This window comes from Pinus tabuliformis, chromosome 7 (genome assembly GCF_031772625.1).
Source record: "Pinus tabuliformis cultivar Carrire ecotype Pingquan chromosome 7, CPIR1, whole genome shotgun sequence".
Taxonomy (NCBI): Eukaryota; Viridiplantae; Streptophyta; class Pinopsida; order Pinales; family Pinaceae; genus Pinus; species Pinus tabuliformis.
In genome coordinates, this window is record NC_142293.1 from 473,835,721 (window position 1) to 473,861,092 (window position 25,372).

General features: G+C 38.2%; 2 protein-coding genes across 2 annotated transcripts; one reads left to right on the plus strand and one right to left on the minus strand.

Annotated features, from left to right (window-relative positions):
* The first annotated feature begins 5,958 nt into the window (after window positions 1–5,958).
* On the plus strand, window positions 5,959–10,020 carry LOC149248006 (uncharacterized). Its single transcript, XM_089446943.1, has 3 exons — window positions 5,959–6,173; window positions 8,518–8,749; window positions 9,211–10,020. The coding sequence occupies exons 1-3, from the start codon at window positions 5,959–5,961 to the stop codon at window positions 10,018–10,020; spliced, it is 1,257 nt and encodes a 418-aa protein (XP_089303069.1).
* Window positions 10,021–14,351: 4,331 nt separating this feature from the next.
* On the minus strand, window positions 14,352–19,887 carry LOC149248007 (uncharacterized). Its single transcript, XM_089446954.1, has 4 exons — window positions 18,996–19,887; window positions 16,724–18,387; window positions 15,960–16,625; window positions 14,352–15,857 (listed from the first exon to the last, which is right to left on the minus strand). Exons 1-4 carry the CDS (start codon window positions 19,885–19,887, stop codon window positions 14,352–14,354), a joined length of 4,728 nt encoding a protein of 1,575 aa, XP_089303080.1.
* Between the last annotated feature and the right edge of the window lie 5,485 nt (window positions 19,888–25,372).

A 25,372-nucleotide genomic window follows, 5' to 3' on the forward strand; every position in this document is an offset into this window, starting at 1 on the left:
AAAACAATATCTTCATGCTAGTTCTCATCATTTTCCTACTCATAAATTCGGCGTTCTCAACACCCTTGCTACCCATGTTTTGGGAATCTTTGACAAAAGCCACATGGAGCAGGAGAAATCTCATCTCCTTGAAGTTTTAAAATGATGGGTATAGCAGAAATTAGAGCCTCAAGGCCTTTCAAAGAGCTTGTAAAAGACCAAGAGTTAAAATTGGTCATGTTGATCCTATCTCCAAGGTTCATCTCTTGTTTATTCAAGGGACTATGGATAGGATTGCCCATATCCTTCAGAGTAATAAGGTTTCCTCTTCGTTCAAACCTCTTAAACCATTAGAAATTCTCTTGGTTCGGTTAAGGACCCTCTCTACCGAAAGGACATAAAAGGCATTTACCTAGTTCCATGTTTCTGCGATATTCCATATATTGGAGAAAAAAATCAATCAATCAATCAGAGGATCCATGAACAGGCGACAGACATAAGGTACAATCATTCCCGCTCATTGGCTTTAGCTGAGCATGCAGAGAAATCTAAGCACCATGTCGGTATTAAGGATTCTAGAGTCATTGCTAGAGTTGATCATTTCCACCATAGGAAGCTTAGGGAGGCTATTGAAATTGAAAGGCAAGCTAGAAATCTCAACATAGATGATGGTTGGAAGCTGAGTAGGAGTTGGATTCCGACCCTCTCCTTATGATCCTCTTGTCTCTTCCCCCTTCTTTATATTTTTTTTCCCTTCTCCCCCTTTTTATATATTTTTATCTTACTATTTGTTAACTTAATTTTAATAAATTCTCTAGCTACTTAGTACTTTATGTCAAAATAAATTCTCTCCTCTCATTTTCTTTATATATTTTAAACTTATATTATCCCTTTTTCTTTGTTTTAAGTCATTTTTTTGACCCTTTTAATAAATTATTGTGCTCCTTATTATTTCATTAACATATAATGTTTTGGATCCTTTCCTTACTCTTTATAGTATATACTAATTTGGATCCAAACATTATTAGTATTTGATATTATTTATAAACTCCTAACAATTTTTTTTTATAACTTATTCTTAACCCTCTTATTAATTTATGGAGTATTATTAATATTAATTTATAACTAAAATTTATAATAGTAAATAATTCCAATCCCCCTTGTAAAATATTCTGAAACGTGCTCTTGACCTCTCTTTACCCTATTCGTTTTAATATGTTGAACTAAACTGGATTATTATTTAAAATTATATAACTATTTTATTAATACTTATAACTTATTCTCAACCCCCTTAGAACTTTATTATGATCTAATATTATCTCCTAACAACTATTTTTATTAGAGTTTATTCGTATCCCCCTTATTAATGTGCTTAACTATATTTTACTATTATTGGTGCTCCTAAAACCAATTTATAACTAAATTTATAATATTAATTAGAATTTATAACTAATTTAGAATATCAAATAATTTATAAATAGATTTAAAATATTAAATAATTCCTTTCTAACTTTTTAGGATTTCTAGTTACCTGTTTAACTAATCTCCAACAACTAGTTCTCAACAACTAGTTTTCATCGACAACCCTGGGCAATGATGCATGATCCTTACTATTTATTCATGAAGATTGTATGATTTTTTCACCTTGTCATGAGGATGAACCACATTAGTTGGTTCGAAAAGTCGACCAAATCCTAAGAATGTGATTATTCTGAAAGACATTTATCTAGGTATAAATTTTTTTCTTTCCCCCTTTCTCTTCTCCTTTTGGGTTTATGCATAATCCCAAAAAAATGTTGGTTAATTCCTCCATGTTCTTTTATTTCTATTATGTTAGGGATTTTTTTTAGAGCATGATGCAAAGGAAAAATCTCCCCTCCATTGACAAGTAATTTTTGGTGACCCCATGTCTAGAACATTATTTATTTTGCTTTGTGTGAATTCTTTCAAAACCTAACTCATATTTTCATCCACTGGTTTTTTTCTTGTTATAAAGTATACCTATTTTTGGTATGACATTGTCGACTTTCTCACTCATGGGTGGAATTATTCCTTTTATCAACTCGAGGTTTTTATTCTCTTAACTTATTTTTTAAAATTTGTCTTCAGGGTCTTGCTCCTGCAAAGCACGACAATACAAAGCTAAATCACATAATATATGCCATCCATCTTGAAATTTCTCTATTCTTGATTTTCAAGATTAGGGTTTTAGTTTTAAACAAAACTAGTTTGGAAAATTTATGGCTACAAACGCTCACCAAAGCGATTGAAATATAAAGGAAATTATTGCATGGCTCTTGATGGCCTTTGGCCTTAAATTTTGTATAAACTTACATTAATAGGACATTGTAACTACAGTCCTAAAACAAACTTTTCATTTCATGGAAACTTTCATTGAATATTTTTTCTTAAAAGAAAACTCAGAGTGTGAGTTAGTTATATCGATTCCAAATCTTTCTATGCAATGTATTTCATTTAGAGTTCCGTTTATGACTCTATTGTAATCTTTATTTTAGCATGTTTACATTTTTTTCTTTAATGCAATTTTTTTGTGTTATCATCCAACCCAAAATTATTGCATGATTTTTTTTTGAATGTATGTTTTACTTATCAATGACCAAACATGTAATATTTAGAATGTGAGTTGCTTTTCTCATTAAATATTTCTAGCAATTATTATCTCCTTTGTTAGAATTATAATCTACCAGTTACCAATGCATGCACTAGAACATTTGTATGCATTTCTTTTCCTTTACAATTACAGGAAGTTTTTCCTACGATGAAGCATTTATATAAATGACATTTATCCAATTCTTTTTCATTAATGAACCATTTCTCAATTTAATAGAATCTATTAGACACTAACTCTACAAGCTAGGGACTGTTAAGAGCAGATGATTTCCTAAGACCCTCTGCTCAAAAACTAACCCCATGTCAGTTCTGTTAGTTAATTGTACAGACCCTTCCTGTTTTTTATAGAAAATACTCATAGTTACAAGTGTACTTTTCAGATAGGTTTAACCAATTGAGGGTCTTTAGATTCATTACAAGTTGTTCATCTCACTTTTCTTTTAAATGATATTTTCATCAATCTTCATCTCATGGTTTCAGTGCAAACTTGATGCATAATAGTTATTCCATACCATCCAACTATTTTTATTTTTATACTTGTTCGAGCACTTACATCTACACATACTAACTTACCTGTTCGAACACCTGCATCTTCCCATACCAAGTTGTATACACACACATATAGACATATATGCATATAATTCCCAAGTCACATGTTCTTGAACTAGGCATACATATACTAACTAATTACTCACTAGCACACGTAGTCTATAATAATAACCAAAGACAACATAGATCAAACAAAACTTATCAGATATGTTCTGAGAATAAGCAGATGGCTCTCACGGTTCACCTAACAGTAAGCTAGTTGTTTGCTTAGCTACCCTCAAGCCTCTCCCTAATCAGTCAAATAACCAGTAAGAACTTATAACAAAAATAATAATCCTTTTACAACCCCTTGAACAATTTCCTACTCACCACAAGGGTTTTCCACTGGTCTTTCTCTCCCACTAGTGATATTTGATACTTATTGTCTTTCCCTCCACAACAATACTAGTTGATCCAGAGTCTGGGTATTTATCTCCCACCCACGCTGTAATTTCAAGAGAAAATATCTTTTCTTTTTCTTTTTCCCTCCTTTCTCCTCCTTTCTCCCAGAGGTTTGAATGGAATATGAATCCCCCCTTGGAGATTTTTGTCTTCTACTATTCCTCTTTTCTTAGAATGTAACCAACTCTAACTACTTTTCTAACTGTTGGCGTTTAGTTCTACTGGACAACCATCTATTTATTCCTCAAAATGTTCTACACTATTGATTAGTCATTCATCGAAATAAATAAGATTAAATATTTTTCTATGGATAAATTTAAAAATTTAATCCCAGATGTTAAATTCAATTCTTAACTATGCTCCAAATTCACCATTATCTAACTCAATAGAGTCATACCAACAAAGTTTTATAACTGGGGGTATAACGAGGAGGGAGGACCATAAACCTAAGATGAACATCCCATGTTTGGAGTTTTGTAGTTGCAGGTTCCTCCGACGAAGAGAGGGAGACTTGACTTAGCTATGTAGTTGTTTCCTTCCCTTCTACAACATCTACTATGGAATCACTGATCCAAAGTGTGTAATTCTCCAAGGTCGAGCGACGCAGGGCGGGGAAAGTGAGATTAAATGTTATGGATCACCATTGATGCAAAGGCAAGTCCTAGCTTTCCTACTATCAACTCACATACAAACATAATCTTACATTGTCACGACATGAAGTGGTAAGCCTAGAAATTGTAAGAAGAAGAATTAGGATGGCCAAGTTGAGGGAGGAGAGAGGTCCAGAGCCCCGCGTAGAGCTAAGAAGAAATGAGAGTGTGAAAGCTAGTGTACAAACTAAATATAGAGATATTTCCTGACGGAGAAATGTCATCAATGTTATAGGGTGACATGACAAATGGTGTAAACAAACAATGTTGTGTAGTGGTGGATCGATGGCATGTAATAGGAGTTGCATCGTTTAGAAGAGTGTGTTAATGCCCCTTATATATGTCATGTGTTGAAAAGCTTAAAGACATGCAAACTATAACAAATTTATAAGAGACATACTGCCATATCCCTTAGCATATGTCTCCATGGAACCGGAGCAGGCCACGCCACCCACATCCACACCCACACCCATTTTGCCTAATAAACACCCCATTAGGGAAAATGCAAAGTATCTTAACTAAAAAGATACTCTAAAGTTTTTAGAAAGAAGATACCTATGAAAGTATCTTCTTTGTTGGGCAGCATCATTTAAGTTCATCGTGTATAATTCTTCCCTTTCCGGGTGACCTTATGTGTTTATCGTTTAATGATGGTTAATTGAAAGCCGAATCTTGGTAGAACACAAGGCTCTACATTTCTTGTTAAGGACACGTGTGTCGTCAAGAAATAACCTCTTTTTTTAAATTGTAAAATGCGATAATAGCTTAACGGCAAATAACTGTCATTATCGCTATTTATATTTTACCAGAGGATTCCGTCAGGGTTTGACACCAGCCAGCGGAAGGGTAAACCGTGATGTTCATTTGCAGCTTGGTATTTTCATGTAGTCCCCAATACATAGGGTTGAGAGGCATCCCGTCCTGAAAATTTCTAGGCAAAGCTTTCAACAATTCTTGCTAAGCTCGAAAGATCACGCAATTTGCAGCCATTTGACGTTAAATTTAAGGGCTTTGAGGGTTTTGAGTTGCAGCAGAGGAGACTTCAAGGCATTTCAGCAGACTAACATATTTTGTGGAAAGATTGAACATATTTGATCCTAAAGCTTGCTTGAACATATTTTGAGAAAGTTGTACGGTTTAGTGTATTTTCAGGTCATTTTATGAATCTTTATAGTTGCGTGTGCAAAGAAACACCAGCATTGCATGTTTGAGGACAAATTTGCGTTCCACGCGGTAAATTACGCTTCTTTAAATCTTCTGCGTCAATCTTTATGGAAAGATTTGCTAAAATTTTGATAAGATGTGTAGTCGTTGATTATTAATTGCAAAAGTTGTAGTTATCTTTGTCTGTTCTGCTTGAATTGTAGCAGTCTTAGAAGAATATTTACCACCGTCTTTAAGGACAGTGATCCTTTAGTCTATATTGTGATTTTTTTACAGGAAGGTCCCTGATTTGCAGCATATTAATCCAATGCATCTCTAGAATAGAAGGCCTACCTTCGTTTAAAGTGGTCAGTTCAGCCCTAGTTTCCATCTCGAGTGCGCAGGTTTCTGTATATGTAAAGCGTCCCTCATCTGTGCTTCAAAAACATTATTGAAGCACAGATGCTCGCTGGTCTTGTCGATAGAGTATAAGAGACCAGCATTTCGCTTAATAAGAAATCTTAAAAAGACAGTCGTAGAGAGGTTTGAAAATATTTTGATGAAAATGAAGACCGAACAGAATGGCGGGGACAATAATAATAAGAAGGAATCTTTGAGGAAAGGGCCGTGGATGCCGGAGGAAGATGAGATTCTGATACAATATGTGCGACAGTATGGTCCAAGAGATTGGAACTCTATTGGAGCGAGAGGATTGCTTCCACGTACTGGAAAGTCTTGCCGTTTGCGATGGGTTAATAAGCTCAAACCTGACCTCAAAAGGTATGTCCATAATCATACTTACCTCCCCATTCTTGCCAAGCTTTCTTAATACTATTGTTTTGTTGCAAAGTTTAGCGGTTTCCTTAGGCAAACCATGTTAAATAAGGTTTTCATTTTAACTTGAAGTTTGTTGGTCATGAAACATTAATGTCCATCCTAGAAACACATTGCTGCTGATAAATCCATATACATGTCGTTGAAAACAATTTCTGAGCACAAATTTCTTATTTTCTTTGCATGGACATTCATATTTCATTGATAATATATTTTATTGCCCAAAATTTTTAATACTCAGACAGTAATTTCTGAGCACAAATTTTCTATTTTCTTGGGCAGAACATTCATATTTCATTGAAAATATATTTTATTACCCATTTTTTTAATGCTATAGTGTCATGCTCATCCTATGATGCGTTTGAGTGTAAAAAAATAATATCATGCTCATCCTACGATGCGTGTGTTAAAAAATTCTATTTTTTCATGTAATGCATGAGAACAAAGATACTTTTCTTTAGGTTAGAATTATTATTTTTGGTATATTAAATGAGCTATCATCTCAGTCTTTAGACTTCTTCGTGATACACAAGTTAACTTTATATTCTTCAAATGAGGGGAAACAATCATCCCTTCCAATTGCTGCTTTCCTCATCAACCATCCTTTAGAAGCCTCTTCCACCATTGCTTTGGTACCCCAATTTCTTACTCTATGGTACATTATTTAACTTTGTGGGATCTAAATAGAAGTGCAATTAACCATTCCAATCCCTCTTTTCAATGTTTGTAACAACTCGGGCTTTTAATTTTCCTAAATATCCTCACATGTACTCACAATGTGCCACGATTGTTTCTTTGTGGTATAAGTCTATTAAAAAAAACATGAGCGTTGCAAATAGCTTTTGAAATAGGTTGAATCCAAGTGATTGTTATCTTAATTATCTATCCTATCATAATTACAAATCTTGTCGAGCTCGTATTTTTAGGGTTGAGTCATCATTTTTCAATCCATAACATATGCCTCTTCATTAAATTTTAAATTTTTTTAATTTTAACCAGGGTTATTTTGTATTTTAATTTTAACCAGGGTTATTTTGTAAGTTTTATTAAAATTTATATGAATTTTTTTTTTTTTTAATTATTAATAATAATTTTTATTTTAAAATTATTATTTTGTAGATTTTATTAAAATTTCTTCTTTATGTAATAGTATTTTTGTATAAATTATTAATGCTTTTAATAATATTTTTGTATAAATTATTAATGTTTTTTTTATGTTTTTTTAATGGTGATGAGAAAATTGTATCAATTCAAAATCCACACAATTCAAAATCCACACCTACCGTCCAGGCCCCATTGCTATGTCCAAGGCCCATTGCTAAGAAATATTTGTAAGGGAAGGAATACCGTTTCTCATTAGCACTTTTGCTTCCAAGTTTACAACTTTATTGGCAAGACCATCCACAACAAAATTGTTCATTCTCAAAGAAGCTAATAGTAGAGAAGGCTAATTGAACATTGAACAATGCTAATTACGGTTAGCTATACCCACTATTGCGTCCAAGCCCCACTCTTGCGTCCAAACCCCATTGCTATGTCCAAGATCCATTGCTAAGAAATAGTTGTAAGGGAAGGAATACCGTTTCTCATTAGCACTTTTACTTCCAAGTTTACAACTTTATTGGCAAGACCATCCACAACAAAATTGTTCATTCTCAAAGAAGCTAATAGTAGAAGCTAATAGTAGAGAAGACTAATTGAACATTGAATAATGCTAATTGTTCAATTATGCTAATTACGGTTAGCTATATAGCTCATAAACAATATGAACTTTTACCTTTTACAAGTACACATTTAGCTATACCCACTATTGCGTCCAAGCCCCACTCTTGCGTCCAAACCCCATTGCTATGTCCAAGATCCATTGCTAAGAAATAGTTGTAAGGGAAGGAATACCGTTTCTCATTAGCACTTTTACTTCCAAGTTTACAACTTTATTGGCAAGACCATCCACAACAAAATTGTTCATTCTCAAAAAAGCTAATAGTAGAAGCTAATAGTAGAGAAGACTAATTGAACATTGAATAATGCTAATTGTTCAATTATGCTAATTACGGTTAGCTATATAGCTCATAAACACTATGAACTTTTACCTTTTACAAGTACACATTCCCTTCATAAGCATACGTTCCATTCATAAAATATTGGAGCAAACTTTTGTTTTGCCTTGGAATTACTAATATAATTAATTGTAAGTTACTACTTTGAGTAGGTTCCTTATGATCATAATCACAAGAAATAAGATTACACATGGTTAATGAAGTTTGGCTATTGCATTTTGGCATAGCAGTGGGTGCAAGTTTTCCCCCGAGGAAGAAAAGATGGTAATGGAAATGCAAGCAAAGTTGGGCAATAAATGGGCCAAAATTGCGTCATATTTACCGGGTCGAACAGATAACGACGTGAAAAACTTTTGGAGCACTCGACAAAAAAGAATGATGCGTGCTCTACAGAGTCCCAAAGTTCATTCAACAATTACAGATAATGTTGCTTTCACAGATTTCTCAAATTTTCAACAACAGGTATCTTTCTTGGTACTTTTCTATTTTCCAGTTTGAACGAGCATGGAAGTTTTTTATATATTGTGATGACGCTTCATTTCTAATCTTAATATACCCATATGCCAACTTTTATCTACATTCAAAATGGGAATGGAATTTTCATAAATATAATATAATGTGATATGGTGGTAGGAATGTAATGTGGGTGTCATTTTCATAAATATAATATAATGTAATATAATTTGTAGCTTCCCTTTTCCTCTTTTTGCCATAAGTGAACCTGTTCGATTAGATTAATTACTTGTTGTTGAATGGCTATTTTATGGGTCCTCTAAGCGAATCATCCATTTTATTAATTATTGCAATTTCTTACTAATTTTTCTTGGACTTATTCTGGTATGCCCTATCGGATCTTGATTTATTTTTTTCTTGAAAGTAACTTTTTGTCAGGCTAATATATATTGTTTCATTTTGTACCTCAGATGAAACCCTCATCTCAAACATTGATGATGCAAGGCAATACATTTGAAACACCATTCTGCACATTTGCAGAGGAAGCGGCCTACCTGTCGAAAGATCCATCAGTGGAGTTTCGACGAGTAAGACAAAAAACCATGACTTTTTCAAATGAAGTAGACAATTCTTTAATGGTAAAATTGCAAGATCTAGTCGCAAGTGATTCAGTTTTAGATCAACAACAACATGGAGTAGTTTATGATTCTAGTGAAGGTTCAACAGTGTCATCTACATTGAATAATGATCCTAACAATAACTACAGAAGCTGCAGACCCCACGCCAAGCATTCTAGACAAGGAACTTCCATGAAAAGAGAAATGTCGACAAGTAATTTAAAGTTTACTCAGTTAGAAAACCAGGGTGCTATAAAGGAGGATCAAATTCAAATATCTTCCACACATGACAACATATGCGACTTTGAGGTAGATTTATACATTGATGCTAAAGATAGTAACATTCTAGATTTTCTCTTACAACCAGAGGAGGATGTAACATCGTCTACTCAAAATAGCTCCACAATTTCTTCTGATGATCAGCAACAGCCGCAGAATCAGAATCATGATATTACAGATAACAGTATGAGTGAAAGCCAATGGGAGAAAATGCAACTTCGTCCGGGAAACATTCAAACTGCAGACCCTGCCATTAAAGAAGAGGTTGAATCTTACACTCCTACCAGCATTTTGCAGACGGGTTTTCCCACTGATGTTTTCGAAGCTTTGGAGCCTCTTTCTCCAACTACTTCTATTTGGTGGGATTCTGATTGGGCTTTATAGCGTTTTTGCCTATATGGTTTTGTTTAATTTAAATTTAGTTTATTAGATGATTAATCAAGGGGTCAGATGCATATATACAACATTTCACATCCTATGCTTAAGGATGAGAAGCATGAGGGATTGAGTTAGAACAAAACAAGAATACATGGTTGTTTTGAATAGTGATGGTTTTCGTTTCAATGTGAAATACCGCAAAAGAGTTTTTTTTTTTGAATCTTTACATTTGGGATCTCATTTACATTAGTTTTATTTTATTTCTTTTTGGTTGTAATTACATTATCATGCCACGTGTCTTTTACATATTGAGTTTAATCTCGTTTTATATATTTCTTTTGTCAATTATCCTTAATTTGTTTGTTAAATAATTCGTTAGGTGTAAATTGCTGTAACAGTTTCGTTGTTAGGTGTAAATTGCTGGAAAGAGTTCTTTTGAAAGAGAGGGCTCGATAATATCATTCATGCGTATTCTTAGGGACGTTAATTCTAATTCAAATTCGTTAATTCTAATTCAAATTTTAGATGTGATATACATATTAGCTTTTCATTTTATTTAAAATTAATTTTATTTTTTGATTTATACCTACATGATTTAAATCTCTTTATTATAATTTATATATATATTCTTTCAGATAATCAATTCATATTAATGATAATAGAATAAATTATATTCCATGAATTTTTAATTAATATGAATAAATTATATTATATTTAATGAAATTTTAAGTATAGATTGGAATTTAATATCTACATTAAATAAATTATATTCAATGAATTTGTAATCAATATGAATAAATTTTATTTAATGAAATTTTAAGTATGGATTAGAATTCAATATCTACACTGAATAAATTATATTCAATGAACTTTTAATCAATTTATTCAATGAACTTTTAATCAATTATTGAATAAATTATATTCAATGAACTTTTAGGTATGAATTAGAATTCAATATGTATTCATATTAATTGATCATTGAATAAATTATATTCAATGAACTTTTAAGTATGAATTAGAATTCAATATGTATTCATATTAATGATCATGGAATAAATTATATTAAATGAATTTTTAACTATGGATTAGAATTTAATATCTATATATATTATAATATTTTTCGTTATAAATTTAAGTGTTTTTTTAAACTGTGGTTTTCATTATAAGATTTTGTTTGAAAGTTTTTTTTAAGGGTGGGACTATTCAATTATATTCAATGAACTTTTAAGTATAGATTAGAATTCAATATCTACATATTGTAAAATTTTTCATTATCAGTTTAAGTTTGAAAGTTTTTTAAGAGTGGTTTTCATTATAAGTTTAAGCTTGAAAGTTTTTTAAAGGGTGGGCTTAATGGTTAAGAGCATATCTTTCCTCTTAAGAAGTTACAAAGTTACAAGTTCAAAACCAAGGGTTAGAGTATGCATGCCTTCGTAGACTTAGCAGTCAAATCGATGCATGGAAGAGGGCCCTTGTATCATAAATAAGGTAGTCTCATACACCAATTTGGTGTATGAATTGGTGCATGAAGAGGTCCCTTGTATCATAAATAAGGTAGTCTCATACACCAATTTGGTATATGAATTGGTGCATGGAAGAGATCCCTTTATCATAAATAAAGTAGTCTCATACACCAAAGCGATGCATGGAAGAGGTCCCTTGTATCATAAATAAAATAGTTTCATACACCAATTTAGTGTATGAATTGGTGCATGGAAAAAGTCCCTTATATCATAAATAAAATAGTCTCATACACCAATTTGATATTCAATTTGATATTTGACTTGGCCGTAACCTTAAAATTACATAATAATAATTATATATATAAATCAATACATATTAATAATTATTAACTTACTCAAATATGATTTTATATTAATAATTCAATACCTAAATATTTTAATATTTATAGACATTCCTTCACATTAATTCTAAAATTTATAGCCTATTTCTAAAATTTAGGTATATGATTTTTTTATCCCTTATAATGTACTTTGTAACCTGATTTATATGGATTATAATTCAAATACCTAAATATTTTAATATGGATTCATCTTTAATAATTTATATTTATATTTTAATTTTATGTTTGAATTTTTTTAAAGAATTTATATTCAATGACTTTTTAAATATAGTTTCATTTCATTACGTCAATTTAGTGTATATTTTGTAATATGATTTATATGGGTTGAAATTCAAATATTAATTTAATATGTATTTAATAATATTTTAAGTATAGTTTCATGTTTTTGGGATATTTTGTAATATGTTTTCTATGAATTTGAATTTAGATATTCATAATGTTTTTGATTTGGGTGATTAATATGTAATATTATGCTATTAGTTTGTGGGTATTAAAGGGGAATGATGTGGCTTATTTTTTAGGACTATTGCATATAAAAGTGGTTCTTTCCTGTAATTATTCATATTCTTTCTTTTTCGAGATAGTTAAGGTAATAGATGTCTATTTGGGTGAATTTAGCTGGCCAAGGAAGGTGGGGAAATGGGTATATTGCGGATGGTATGACAACATTCCTTTTGGATTAGTTGAGTATAGTGCCAATAAAGAGTGGAATCCTTTCCCTCATTTCTTAAAAATTCTTGGTGTTTCTCACTTTGGAAGTAAGGAGTGGAATCCTTTCCCTCCTCATTTCTTGAAAATTCTTGGTGTTTCTTTCACTTTGGGAGTATCGGGAGTCCTTTAGGACTTTTTTTAATACTTTGTTAACTCAAGGATTTGGTAGGCTAGTGTTAGTACTTGTTAGGGCTTGACAATGAAGGAGAAATGTCATTGGTTTGGGTCTTGTGGTCATCCTTTGTGCATTGTTCTCATATCCCAGGTAATTATCTCTTCTTGGTTCAACTTGCTTCATGTTCTTGTATTGAATTTCAGTATTTTGTTCAATTGTGAGGTGGTAGTTGTGCTGAGGAATTCTTGGTTGACCCGGTTTTGGTTGGGTATGTGGGGTTTTGTGCTTGGAGTGGTTTTGAGTATATCTCTACTTAGTGGGGGGATTCCTTGCATGCAGAAGAATTTTATTTGTATAATAGTGGGGTGAATTGGGTTATTTTGGGGTGGTTTGTGAAGTGTTGTCCTTTGGTGGTGTGGGTGATATTGTTGGTAGAGGAGGATTTTTTATTTATTTGTTACTTGTGGGGTCATGGGTACGTGTTAATTCATCTATGTTCATGCTTTAATTGGTTATCTTGAAGCATGGCATGTCTTCGTGTTTGAGGGTGGAAGGTGCAAGATAGTATGTAAACTTTGGATTACATCATATCCTTCTTTAACGAAATCCAAAGGAATTAGTGGAAGATGCAAGATAGTATGAAAAAGTTGGATGCTCATCTCAATCACATGGAAAATCATATCCATTGTGAGTTAAAGCTTGAAGAGCCTCCTTGTCCAAGGACAAATGATATAGCCATCATGAATTCTTTGGATTCTTGAACTAGATGCTATGCAGTGGTCTTTGCTAGATGCCTTACTACTTTTTTTATTTAATTGATGTTAGTTTTATCTCTGTAAGATTAGTAAGGTTTTGAAAACAATCTACTACCTAATGTGAATATTTTGTGCAATATAATTTAACTTAAAAAAAATTATTACATAACATTTTTTACATGAATTAAGATTATAATATCTAAATATTGTGATATAGATTTATTTCTTTAATAATTTATATTTTTTTTTGGTAAGCTTGGCTTGAGCAATATAATTTAACTTAAAAAAAAAATTGTTACATAACATTTTTTATATGAATTAAGATTATAATATCTAAATATTGTGATATAGATTTATTTCTTTAGTAATTTATATTTGTTTTTATTAAGCTTGGCAGGTCCTCTTTTTTCTTTTTTTTTCCCGTAGAAAAAGTCGTAATTTCTATTAAGTCAGGAGAAATTACATTCTGTAGATGCTGAGCATTCTTTTTTTTTCCCGTAGAAAAAGTCGTAATTTCTATTAAGTCAGGAGAAATTACATTCTGTAGATGCTGAGCATATGCATACTGAGGCTGGTTGCCTCTCAGGGCCTCTGAAGAGACTGTTAATTGTTCCAAAAAACTGAAACAGATAAACTTATCATGTAAACATTCTTCTCCCCAAACTTTTGTCCACGCAGGGAGTTTGGAGAGGTATATATCAAAGATGATCAACAGAGAGAGATAAACACATTCAGGATTCATTTGCAGTGTAGCTGTAGCTTACTGCCAAAAAAATAACAGCAAAAAATAAATAGCTATGTTTGTCCGCCATGGTCGGTTACTGATCATATACAACAGTTTATATATAAAAGACATGAAAAAAACAGTATTTTGAGCATGTTGGGACCCCTTTCAGTTATGAGCATCCCTTTGAGCCTGGTAGTCATCAAAGGGTCTGTGATAGTGTTGAAAGAAGGTTCCGTCCAGATCTTCTTGTATTAACCAGTCTGCTTCTTGCCTCTGTGCTGCTTGCTTGGAAAGGTGGTCCGCCCAAGAGTTGCGCTCCCTGTATATGTGGCGACAGTCAAATAATTCAAATGCATCTGTTAGTCTGAGTGCCTCATCCAGTATGTGTCTCAAAGAGAAAGCAGTGCAAGATGATTTTCTGGTGAGCCAATTACAAACAATTTTTGAATCTCCAAACAGTTGAAGTTTTGTACAGCCTTTCTCATGTGCAAAAAAGATGAGGTTTTTTGCAGTGGAAAGTTCAACATAATTGTTTGTGCCTCTTCCTAGGGGAATTTGTATCATGTAATAGTGATTCTCTCTCAGGTAGAGGAGCGCTCCCCCCCCACAGTTATCCGCTTGGGCAGAGCCATCAAAGTATGCCCAGGGGAAGGATTTGTCTATGAGTTCAGGGGTTATGGTCCGAGGAGGGGGTGGAGGAGGATCTTCTGGTATGAGGGCAAGGTCTGCAAAAATGTGGGCAATAATGACCGGCCAGAGGGGAGGTTTCTGATAAAAAATTGCACGGTTCCTAGCTATCCAGATTGACCAGCACATTAGAAGAGGGATATTCTTGTTTTTTCCAGTGTGTTGTTCCTGCCAGTTTGTCCAGGCCTCGAAGATTGTCATGCCATGCCATTGATGGAGGGAGGGGGAGTGAGAAAGGAGAGCAGACCATTGTTCTTTTACCACCGGACAGGTGAGGAAGAGATGTTCTGTATCTTCGTCATTCCTTCTGCATATGTGGCACCAGAAAGGTCCATAGAAGGATCTCTTCTTCAAGTTTGCCCCCGTAGGAATTTTATTGAATAGTATAGCCCACATGAGGAGTCTCGTTCTTGGTGCTGCCTTAAGGTGCCAAATTGCTTTCCACCATTGCTGTGCATTGTCTGGCTGAAAGGTGTGCATCAGCTGAAGGTATCCCTCCTTTGGGGAGTATGTACCATTTTTGGCTAGAGCCCAGACAATCTCGTCTTCCCCCTCTGTAATTCTGATATGAGCTTGTGTGAGTGCCTCTGTGAATGCCTCCCATTCTTGTCTCCATGGAACCGGAATATGGAGGTCTCGTGAAGTCCTCCAGGCCTGGTGGAGAAAGCTGGAGTTTTCTTGGTCTGCAATATGAGCAACATTTGTAGCACCTTGGTCCCTTAGATGTGCTAGGAGTTGTCCTGATAATCTATGCATGTTTCCACATCCGATCCAGGGGTCAATTCCTAAGCGGACGGAGTCTCCCTGTTTAATCCTCCATGTCAGACCCTCCCGAATTAGGGGAAGAGAATTTATGACTGCTTTCCATATGATGGAATGTCTTCCGTTACCCCTATGTTCCCTACGAATCCAGCTGTAGATGCTTTCTGGAGCAATGTATTTTTCCATGACCACTTTCTTCCAGAGACTATTTGTTGTGAGGAGCTGCCATCCCAATTTTGCTGCCAGTGCGTTTGCAAATAGGTCTAATCTCTTAATTCCCCAGCCTCCCCATTTTTTTGGTCTAGCAATGGTGTCCCATTTTACCCAGGCAAAGAGATTTCCCTGATTAGATCCCTTCCATAAGAATCTACAACATATTTTTTGTATTCTGGTTAAAATCCCTCTTGGTATCCAAGCCAGGGACATCCAGTACACCGGCGTTGCTTCCAGCACAACTTTGATAAGAGTAAGTCTTCCAGCCCTCGTGAGGTATCTATTATACCAAACATTGATCCTTTTCTCCACTTTAGTGATTAGCCAGGTCCAATCGGCTATTCTGTATCCTCCGTGTTTCACCCTGAATCCCAGATACTTTAGCCCTTCCTCCATAGGCTGTATGTGGAAGGGGAAACGGTTTTTTGTGTAGATGACTTCATGAGGGGTGCATCCAAACACTGTTAAAGTAGATTTCTGTACATTAATTACCATCCCCGTAGCCTTCTGGAAGAGATCAAAGACCTGTTGGAGCGCCGATGAGTCAGCCATGCTGCCATTCAAGAAGATCAATACATCATCCACAAAAAGTAGATGTGTAAGGGAGCAATTATCCGAGATTTTGATCCCTTTGATGCGGCCTCTGCTGTGTTCAGATGCAATTAATCTGCTTAGGCCTTCCATTATGAGCAGAAAAAGGAGGGGGGATAGGGGACAACCCTGCCTGAGGCCTCTTTCAGCAGAAAAAAAGGGGTGGGGGAGCCATTGAGGAGGACACTGAAAGGTACATCAGAGATGCAACTCATGATCCTCTTAATAAAAAGGAAGGGGAAGCCCAGATGGGTGAGGAGCATTCTGATGTATAGTAAATTTACCCTGTCAAATGCTTTTGAGAGGTCCACCTTGAGTATCATGCCTTTTAGATTTTTGCTATGCACAGAGTGAAGGAGTTCTTGAGCTGTGCCTATAGCTTCATGGATCTGGCGTTTGTGGAGGAAGGCAAATTGTTCAGAGGAGATATTGGCCGAGAGAATGGGCTTGATTCTGTTGGCTAGAATTTTAGCCAATATCTTATAGAGGCAGTTGCAGAGTGAAATAGGCCTAAATTCATCAAAAGACACTGGCTTATCTGATTTGGGAATGAGAGCTATGAAGGTGGCCTTTATGCTCGAGGGAATGGATCCATTTAGACAGCAGTGATTGATAGCTTTGAGAATGTCATGCCCTAGCAGCTCGAAGAAAGCAAGATAAAATTCAATGGTCCAGCCGTCGGGGCCCGGGCTCTTGTCCTTTTGGAAGCCCTTTATGGTGGCTTCCAATTCTTCCAGAGAAATGTCTTTTGTAAGCTCCTCAGCATCATCCTCCTCCACAAATCTGGGAAATAGCTCTGCCACCCTCATGATTTCTAACAGATTTGCTTGTCCTGGGGCCTTGTATATATTCCTGAAGTGCGCGGTAGCTAGATATGCAAGTTCTCCAGGTCTTCTTACCAGATGTCCTTGTTCATCCTGTAGCTCCCATATAGTGTTGATCGCCTTCCGCCCATTTGCAAACCTGTGGTAAAACTTTGTGTTCTCATCCCCCTCCTTGAGCCAAATGGCTCTGCTTCTTAGTCTCCAGGAGTCCTCTCTGTCTCTAAGGATCTGTGACCTCTGTTTGATTAGGTCATCATACATGGATTTCTGATCTGGGGATAAGAAGGTGCCATCTGAATGGGATTCTAGAGCCTCAACGGCTTGTTCCGCCAGGGATATAGTTTGATCATCCTGTTTTCTCTTCGCTTTTGCCCATTCCCTTGAGATCACTTTGATTTCAGCTAGGTTCCTGACAAAGCCAGTGGCTGGGTCTAAATCCTCAGGTATCGGATGAGCTTTCCAGAAATCCGATATCAACTTGATGTAGGAGGGGTCTCTGAGCCAAGTAGCATTGAATTTGAAAGGAGCTTTCTGAGCCTGTTGTCTTGCTTCCATTTCCAGGTATATGGGCCTATGGTCTGAGATCCCACCACTTCCTACCCATTGTCGAGATCTTGGGTGATGGGTACAGAGCCCTTCTTTCATGATAAAACGATCCAGTCTTCTTGCTAGACTTTGGTCCCCAGTTCGGTTGTTCTTCCATGTGTACTGGGTCTTTGCAGTGGGAAGATCAATCCAGTGGTGATCTTCAAGAAGTTGCCCAAAGAAATCAGAGAGGGGATCTATTTGAGCAAGGTGGCCCCAGGATTCAGAGAAGCCAATAGAGAAGTTTAAATCTCCTCCCAAAATAATGTTCTCAGCTTGGAATAGTGGGGAGCCAAGGAGTCTATTCCAGAATAGCTCTCTGTTTTGACATGGACCGTAGACATTTATGATTTGTAGATTTTCCTCCAAGTCTTTTGAATATATTTCTGCCCCCAAAAAACCCCCTCCACCCCATATGTTCTTAAGCAGGATGGAATTGTTCTTTAGCCCCATAGCAATGCCCCCTGACCGGCCAGATACATCTATAGCTGTGAAGGTCCACCCAGGCATCCATGAGTTAAGAGTGGAGGTTGCAGAGTCTGCAGTACATAAGGTTTCTTGTAGGAAAATGATGTCCACAGGATTAGAGAGTAAGAGTCGCTTCAGGGCCGATTTTTTATCCGGGCTGGCCAAACCTCTGCAGTTGAAGGACATAATTTTCATGGAGGGGGGTGGGGGAGGGTGTCCTGCGCTCTAAGGGCCCTATCAAGAGTCTGTTGTTTGCCAAGGAGGACCTCCTCCTCAGTTAGCTTTTGAGAAATCGACTTTGAGGATGGTCGACCGCGCCCCTGCTTGGGCGGGATGATATGGGATTCCATCATCATCCCAATGGAGTCCGAGACATTAAGCTTCGTGGTCGAGCGGGTGGGATACCTCGGAGTAGAGTTTACCGAGGGGGAGGGAGAGGGAATAGTAGGGTGGGGGAAAGAGGGGATTGAGGAGGAGAAAGGGAGGCCGGTTGGCCTAGGGATGGAGCAGGAGACATATAGAGATTGGGGAGGGGGTTGAGGAGGGCAAGTGACCTTGATCAGGTCGAGGGCAGAAGGGGAAGAGGGGGTGGGGATACTGATAGGGGGGGGCATGCCAGAGGCCGATAAACTCATAGATGCAAAGAGAGAAACAGAGGAAGATGATATAGAGGACATACCCGAGGAGAAAACAGCTCCTTTTGCAGCTTTGGAACGCGTCATAGGAGGAGATGGAGGCCGAGTCTTGTTCGCAGCTTGCTTCTTGCGACGAGGTGCAGGAGGCGCCTCCACCGTATCCGATGGGTTGAAATGGTCTCTTCTAGGTGCCTTGTTCGCCTGAGGGTTAGGTGCTCCTTCATTGTTTGGCTGATCCTGACCTGTAGCAGTTTGCTGGGTCTTCTGCAGAAGGGGGCAGTCCTTAAAGAGATGACCCACCTGGTGGCATCTTCTGCATCTGTATGGGATGCCTTCATAATCCAGCTTCTGTTTTCTTGAAGTGGATTTCCAGTGAATGGCAATGTTTTCCGGCACTCCCCCTCTGGTGTCCATGTGCACTAGGATCCTTGCATAAGCCAGCGAGCCCGTCGAGATGTATGACTTATCGGATTCCATGTAAGTCCCCAGCGCATTTCCAATTCTCTTAAAAATATCTTCCGACCAGTACTGCAAGGGCAGCCCCGGCAGCCTGACCCAAATCGGACTGATGCCTAGCAGCTCCGTCTCTGGGTCGAACAGGGGTGTCCATCTCTTGAGGAGGACCGGAGATTTCTCAAAATGCCAGAATGAAGAAAGAACCCAACTCGTGTGATCCGCCCGTGCAAATTTGAGGGCAAACCACCCTCGCATAAAAGTCTGCACCGATGGAATGTCCACGAGATATTTTCCCCAAATCTCAGTCACCCATTCCTTTAATTTTGCCGCAGTGGCACGTCTGCCTCTAATCCGTCCCACGAGAACACAATCTGCCAGCTCCATGGCTTCACCCCACCGAATATCCTCTTCCAGTCGCAGGAACGCGTCCTCCGCCGTCGATTTGAAACAGCGCTGCTTCTTGGCAGGGCGGGAGGTCATGCGTCCCAGGTTTACCGTCGCCTGAGAGCCCTGAGGGGGGGGGGGAAGGGGGGGGGGGAGAGGGTTTGACCCGGGGATGGGGAAGGCTTCAGGGAGGGGAGGGACCTCGTGATAGCTACCGGAGGGAACGGGGGGGACCGAGAGAGGGTTTGTTACCGATAGGGGAGGGTTAGCTACCGAGATGGGAGGGTTTGCAGGGAGGTGAACGGGGATCTCCGTGGAGGTTACCGGGGGCAGGGAAATGGGGGGGGAACCGGCATAAGGTTGACGCCGTTCGGGGAGGGTTGTAAACAGTCAGCCACGAAACCCAGAGATGCCGGTGAAGGGATCGCGAAGGAATTCCATGAGGAGGGTTCACCCGGGTAAAAAGAGGTGGGGAGAGGCGGGTCAGATGGGGGCAAAAAATGCTCGAAGCTAGCAGACAGATTCGCACTGTGAAAACCCCCAGAAGAAAACGTGGAGCGCCAGATGGAGCTCTCCGCCAGCGGGGACTCCGAATAATCCACTTCCTCCGAGTCCATGGTGACAGCTGCAATATGCCCTTCTCGGAGAGCTGGTAACCGCCCGAAGGAGTGCTCCTCGAAACCTGCTAACCGCTGTGCGTCGGCACCAACAGCGGGGGAGACCGATGAGGGTGAGCTTGTTCCGTTGCTGCAGGTCGCTCTTGCCGTTACAGTGAAAACGACTTCCACCAAGAGCTGTCGGCCAATCTAATGGGGAGGCGCCGTTCCGAAGCGGGATGATCAGGTGAAAGCCAAACAGAGGTAAAATAATAAGACTGTGGTAAAGTGGGAAAAAAACGGGGGAGCGAGGGTAAATCAAGGGATGAGGGTCATGGGACGCGAGCGCCAGGTGCCAGCTCGAAACACGAGGTAAAACGGAACGGGGGTACGGGTGTGATGGGGTTCACAGAGCCGTAGAACGGCCTGCAAACCCCTGTCAGAGGAAAATCATAGCTAGGGTTGCAGAGCCCGTTTCAGCTTCCAGCATGTCAGGTCCTCTTTTTTCTATTCATTTATAAGAAAATTTACACCACAGATTGGCTAGGTGGCGTCAACTTGCCCATTGGGAAACCAAGTCTGTTGGCCACCTATCCGCATTGTATGCCATCCAAAAATAGAAAAGTTAGTCTTGCTATCCAAGCTATATAAGTCTCTGTTTCATGACTAGACGCAAGATTTCTATCTATACATATACTTGCATAATGAAAAGTAAAAGCTATTTGCATATAAAACAAAATTAAACAAGGGAGATTAACTAGCCATTCTTCTCCTTTGAGGCCAATTCCATAGGTGTATGGTCTTTGAAATTTGATAAATTTGATCCAGGCATCTCAGACAGTTCCAGGATACATGGGATATGCCTCTCTATTATGCCCAACCTAATATCTTGCTTGTGGAGTTGAAATTGAATTTTCTGGAATTCGTGTTTGTAGCTTGGCATACCTTGAAGAGAAACAACCATACCCACCGAGATCTGCTCCATAGCCTTGCCCAGGCTTTTCATCAACCAATAGGCTTTTCATCAACCAATAGCGGTATAATGTCTGTTTGAATTGCATTATCCTTCCTCTAGTGTTGCCAGTGTCCAGGACAAGAGACCTCCAGTCTTCCATGTCCTCAGTTTCGTTGCCCTGCTTAATTTCCTCTTCCCATTCCTCTAAAATTTTCTGAATGCCTTCATTAGTACCTTCGCGGTATGCTTTGAAAGCTTCGTTGATAATTTTTTCTACCAATTTTCTCCCCTTACGAGGCTCGGACGTGCTCGAGTCCTTTTCATTTCTGGGCACTTGGGCCCATCTACCACGACCATGACTTTTTGTTGGTTGAGCCATGGTGGAGATGCCCAAAACCTGTTTAAAGCAAAAAATCGTTAGCCAAAAATAATTCAACATAGTATGGCAATGCTCTCATCCCTGAGTTGAGTTACTAATGCACTCCTCCCCTTTCCCTTTGATTTTGGTATCAGGGCCTTCATGGTCAGAGGTCCAATCCCCAGGAGGGGCCGACCTCCAACCATGCCCACGTCTCCAAACCCATCTCCTCACGACCGTGGGCGGGTTATCTTCCCCTTGCCATGACCAAGCTAGTAGGTTTTGCCACTTACCAGGCCAGCCATGATTATCAAACCCTTTCCCCTTTGACCAAGATACAGGTGCATAGCCTCTGGTATTTTCTTGTCCGACTTCCAACCCCAGAGTCCTGACAGTTCCTTCCCTATAAGAATTTCTAATTATATCCCAACATTCTTGTTGGCTTCGGCAACAAGGAACCTCTCCTAGGCAACAACTTAACTGATCCTCACTTCCCTCGCTAATAATTTATATTTTTATTACAAATTTAAATTTATATTAAAAAAAAATCCATGTATATTAATTTTTAAAATCATTTTTAAAATTATTCATATATAATTGTTATTATGGATTTAATTTACATTAATTTATGTGTAATTTATAACATGATTTATGTACTTTGTAATATGTTTTTCTCTTTTAATTTTTTTTGGGTATGCTTTTATTCCTTTACATTAATTAATTTAGAGGTATATTAAAATTCACACATATTTTTCTAATAATATATATTTTTATTATAAAGAAAACAATTTAAAAATATTTTAGATTAATTTTATTTTATTAGATATAATTTTTGGGATTCAACGTTAAGTAAGTCATTTAAGTACGACCATTTCCATGAGAGGTAGAGGTAGTAATAACTGACTAATTTCTCATGATTTTTGAATAGTTCACTTAGCACTCATTGCATCAGGTGATGCTCACAGGGTTGAAGAACTGAGATTGAAACTAGTGACATGAATCACATAGTGTCAATCATCACTTCTGGGGCTTGCACCCAGTAACCAGGTGGTGAGCTCCAGTATTGTAGCAATAATGCTACAACTCCTGGGGCTTCCTGTCTCTCATTTTATCAACCCGGTAGTTCGTACAAACTTGGAAGCGACGGTGCTATATGCACAAGTACTAGCTCTTGTCGCAGCTGTCACTTGGTCAGCTGGCACAAGTCCGCTAGGGCTCAAGCCAACTTCTATAGGCTCTCAGAAGAAGCTTGCTAATTGATGGACGAAAGCTATTCTCAAAGGAAAACTACTCTACTTGACAAAATGGACTGAAAGCAAATCAATGCATGTAAACCTAGGAAACCCTAATTTAACTAGTCTAACCTCTACAATGCAAAGAATGTGAATGAAACTTCAACCAAGGCTGCTGTTACCTCTAATAAGTGCAAATGCATGGATCTAAACTACTTGCATCATGAAAGACATGTTTTTGTATTTTTCCTTTAAGTGTGTGGAATGATTGTGATTTTGTGCTAACTAGGGTTTGGTTGTGCAGATGGGATGGAGAAGGAAGGAAAGCGTGGGACAGGTTGGGGAGGCTAGGAGAGGTTCCTAGGGATCCTTAGCATCCATCCACAGAGGTTCCTCACATTTAGAAGCTCGGCAACTGAGTGAGTGGCCTCCTACAGGAAGTCTGCAGGGGATCCTACAGGATACTCTGGTTTCTACAGGATGTCTACAAATGGCTACAGGATGACCTACCGTGAGTGTTTGGCATGATGGAGGAGTGATGAAATGGTAGGGGGAGATGTGTAAGGTAGGAATGAGGCTGGTGATGGCTGTAGAAGTGGAGGAATGGGGATAGGGAGTGAATGTAGGGAGTAGGTTGGAAGATAGAGGGCTAGGTCAACGAAAGGGCTAGAGAATGGAAGTACTTGAGGAGTGAAAGACTTTGGGAGATAACAGAGCGGAGCAGAGGTCAAAGATGTGTTTGCATGCGTGATCAAGATGGAGGACGAAGTAATGGAACGAGAGAAAGCAGTGTAAATGGAACAAATGCTTGTGACTATCACCAAACCGAAAATGCATTAACTTAGACTACCTGTGCTTATAAATTCAATGAACAACAATCTAAACGCGAAGGAGAATGTGCATGAAGCTGTGGTAAGGGAGTGTGGTGCAGGTGTGAATCATGTGGAAGCATCTAACATAACGTGACTGTGTTTGCAGCAATCATGGAATAAAGAAATGCGTATTTTTGGTGGTTAGTCATGGACTGCACTCTAATCCCAGATGAGATGGCAGTGAGCCTTAACAACCTTTTTGTTGGAGCTCCAATTGATTATATCTATCCTCTGCTACACTAAGCAAGTGGAAACAAATTCACCATAAGCAACTCCTATCTAACTCATGAAAAAGACCAACTTAACAACCTGTAATTCGAATTGCATGTGCAAATGAAAAGCTCAAAGTGCTGAAATGAAATGGAAACAACACTACAGCAGAGGGGATCTATGGCTCTCAGGTTGGGCCCTAACCTGAGAGCTATAGTCTCCTTAAGAAAACTCAGAACTAGATCAGAATCTGCCTTCTTTATTCATAATCTGATATCATGCCAAATTGGCTTACAAAAAGGAACAAAAACTGAGCTGTGCTCCAAAATTACAATAGCAATACGAGAGTTTCGACAACCTATCCAAGGCTAAGGCCTCTATACTTATACAAAAATGATGATCCAACAAGTGTCCTTGATTTTAGGAGCTCGGCTGTCCAACTAGAGTTTAACTGCTGATCCTGTAGGACGGTCATAACTGCTGTTCCTGTAGAGCAGTTTATAACTGCTGTTCCTGTAGAACAGCTGGCTGCTTCTAAGCTTGGAGGGGAGATGGATTGGAGCTCGGAGTTCTTGGTGGGAATCACGAGGAATGTCCCTAAGACCGTGGACATCCTCTCCTAAAAACCAGCAGTGCCACCTCATTGTCTCCTTGTCTCCTTTTTCGTTGTCTTTTGCTCCCTTTTAATGCCAAAACCTGGAATCATAATGCATTAGTCACGTAGATAGAGTGCCTACCCTTCTTCCTACAAACAACATGAATAAACTAAGAAATGCATGCATAAGCAATAAAAAATGAATGGTTTGAGCAAGTAGAATAGGCCAAAATGAGCCCAAATTGTACCAAAATTGGGGCTCATCATCACCCCCCAGCTGAACCATTTGCTCATCCTTGAGCAACTTAGTCAAGATCCTCATCCTTCATGGCTTTCACTGCTCCCCTTACATCCCAAGCTTCTGTGGTGATGTCTTCTTGGTCGATATGAAACCCTGCTGTGTTTTCCACTTTTTCCCATTGTGCCTGGTCATCCTTTCCTGTACTTCCTTCAACCAATCCTAGCAGCAATGGAGGGCTGAGTTTAAGGCCAATCCAGCTGGCCTGAAGTCTTTGCACGGATTTCTTGTAAAGGTCCACTCTTGCCAATGCTTCCCTCATTCTGGTCGGGGTATGGTATTCCCAGATCTTCAAACTATGTGCCAAGGCATGCCACCTACGTGCATAAGCCTGGTCAGCAGGTTCTCCCAATAATCTGTCCATGTCTTCAAAGTGGGCTATTGCTTGGGCTTGCTGGTCCATAAATTTCAAGGAAGCTGTGGGATCATTGGATAACTGTTGGCGAGCTGAGATGAGGGCAACCG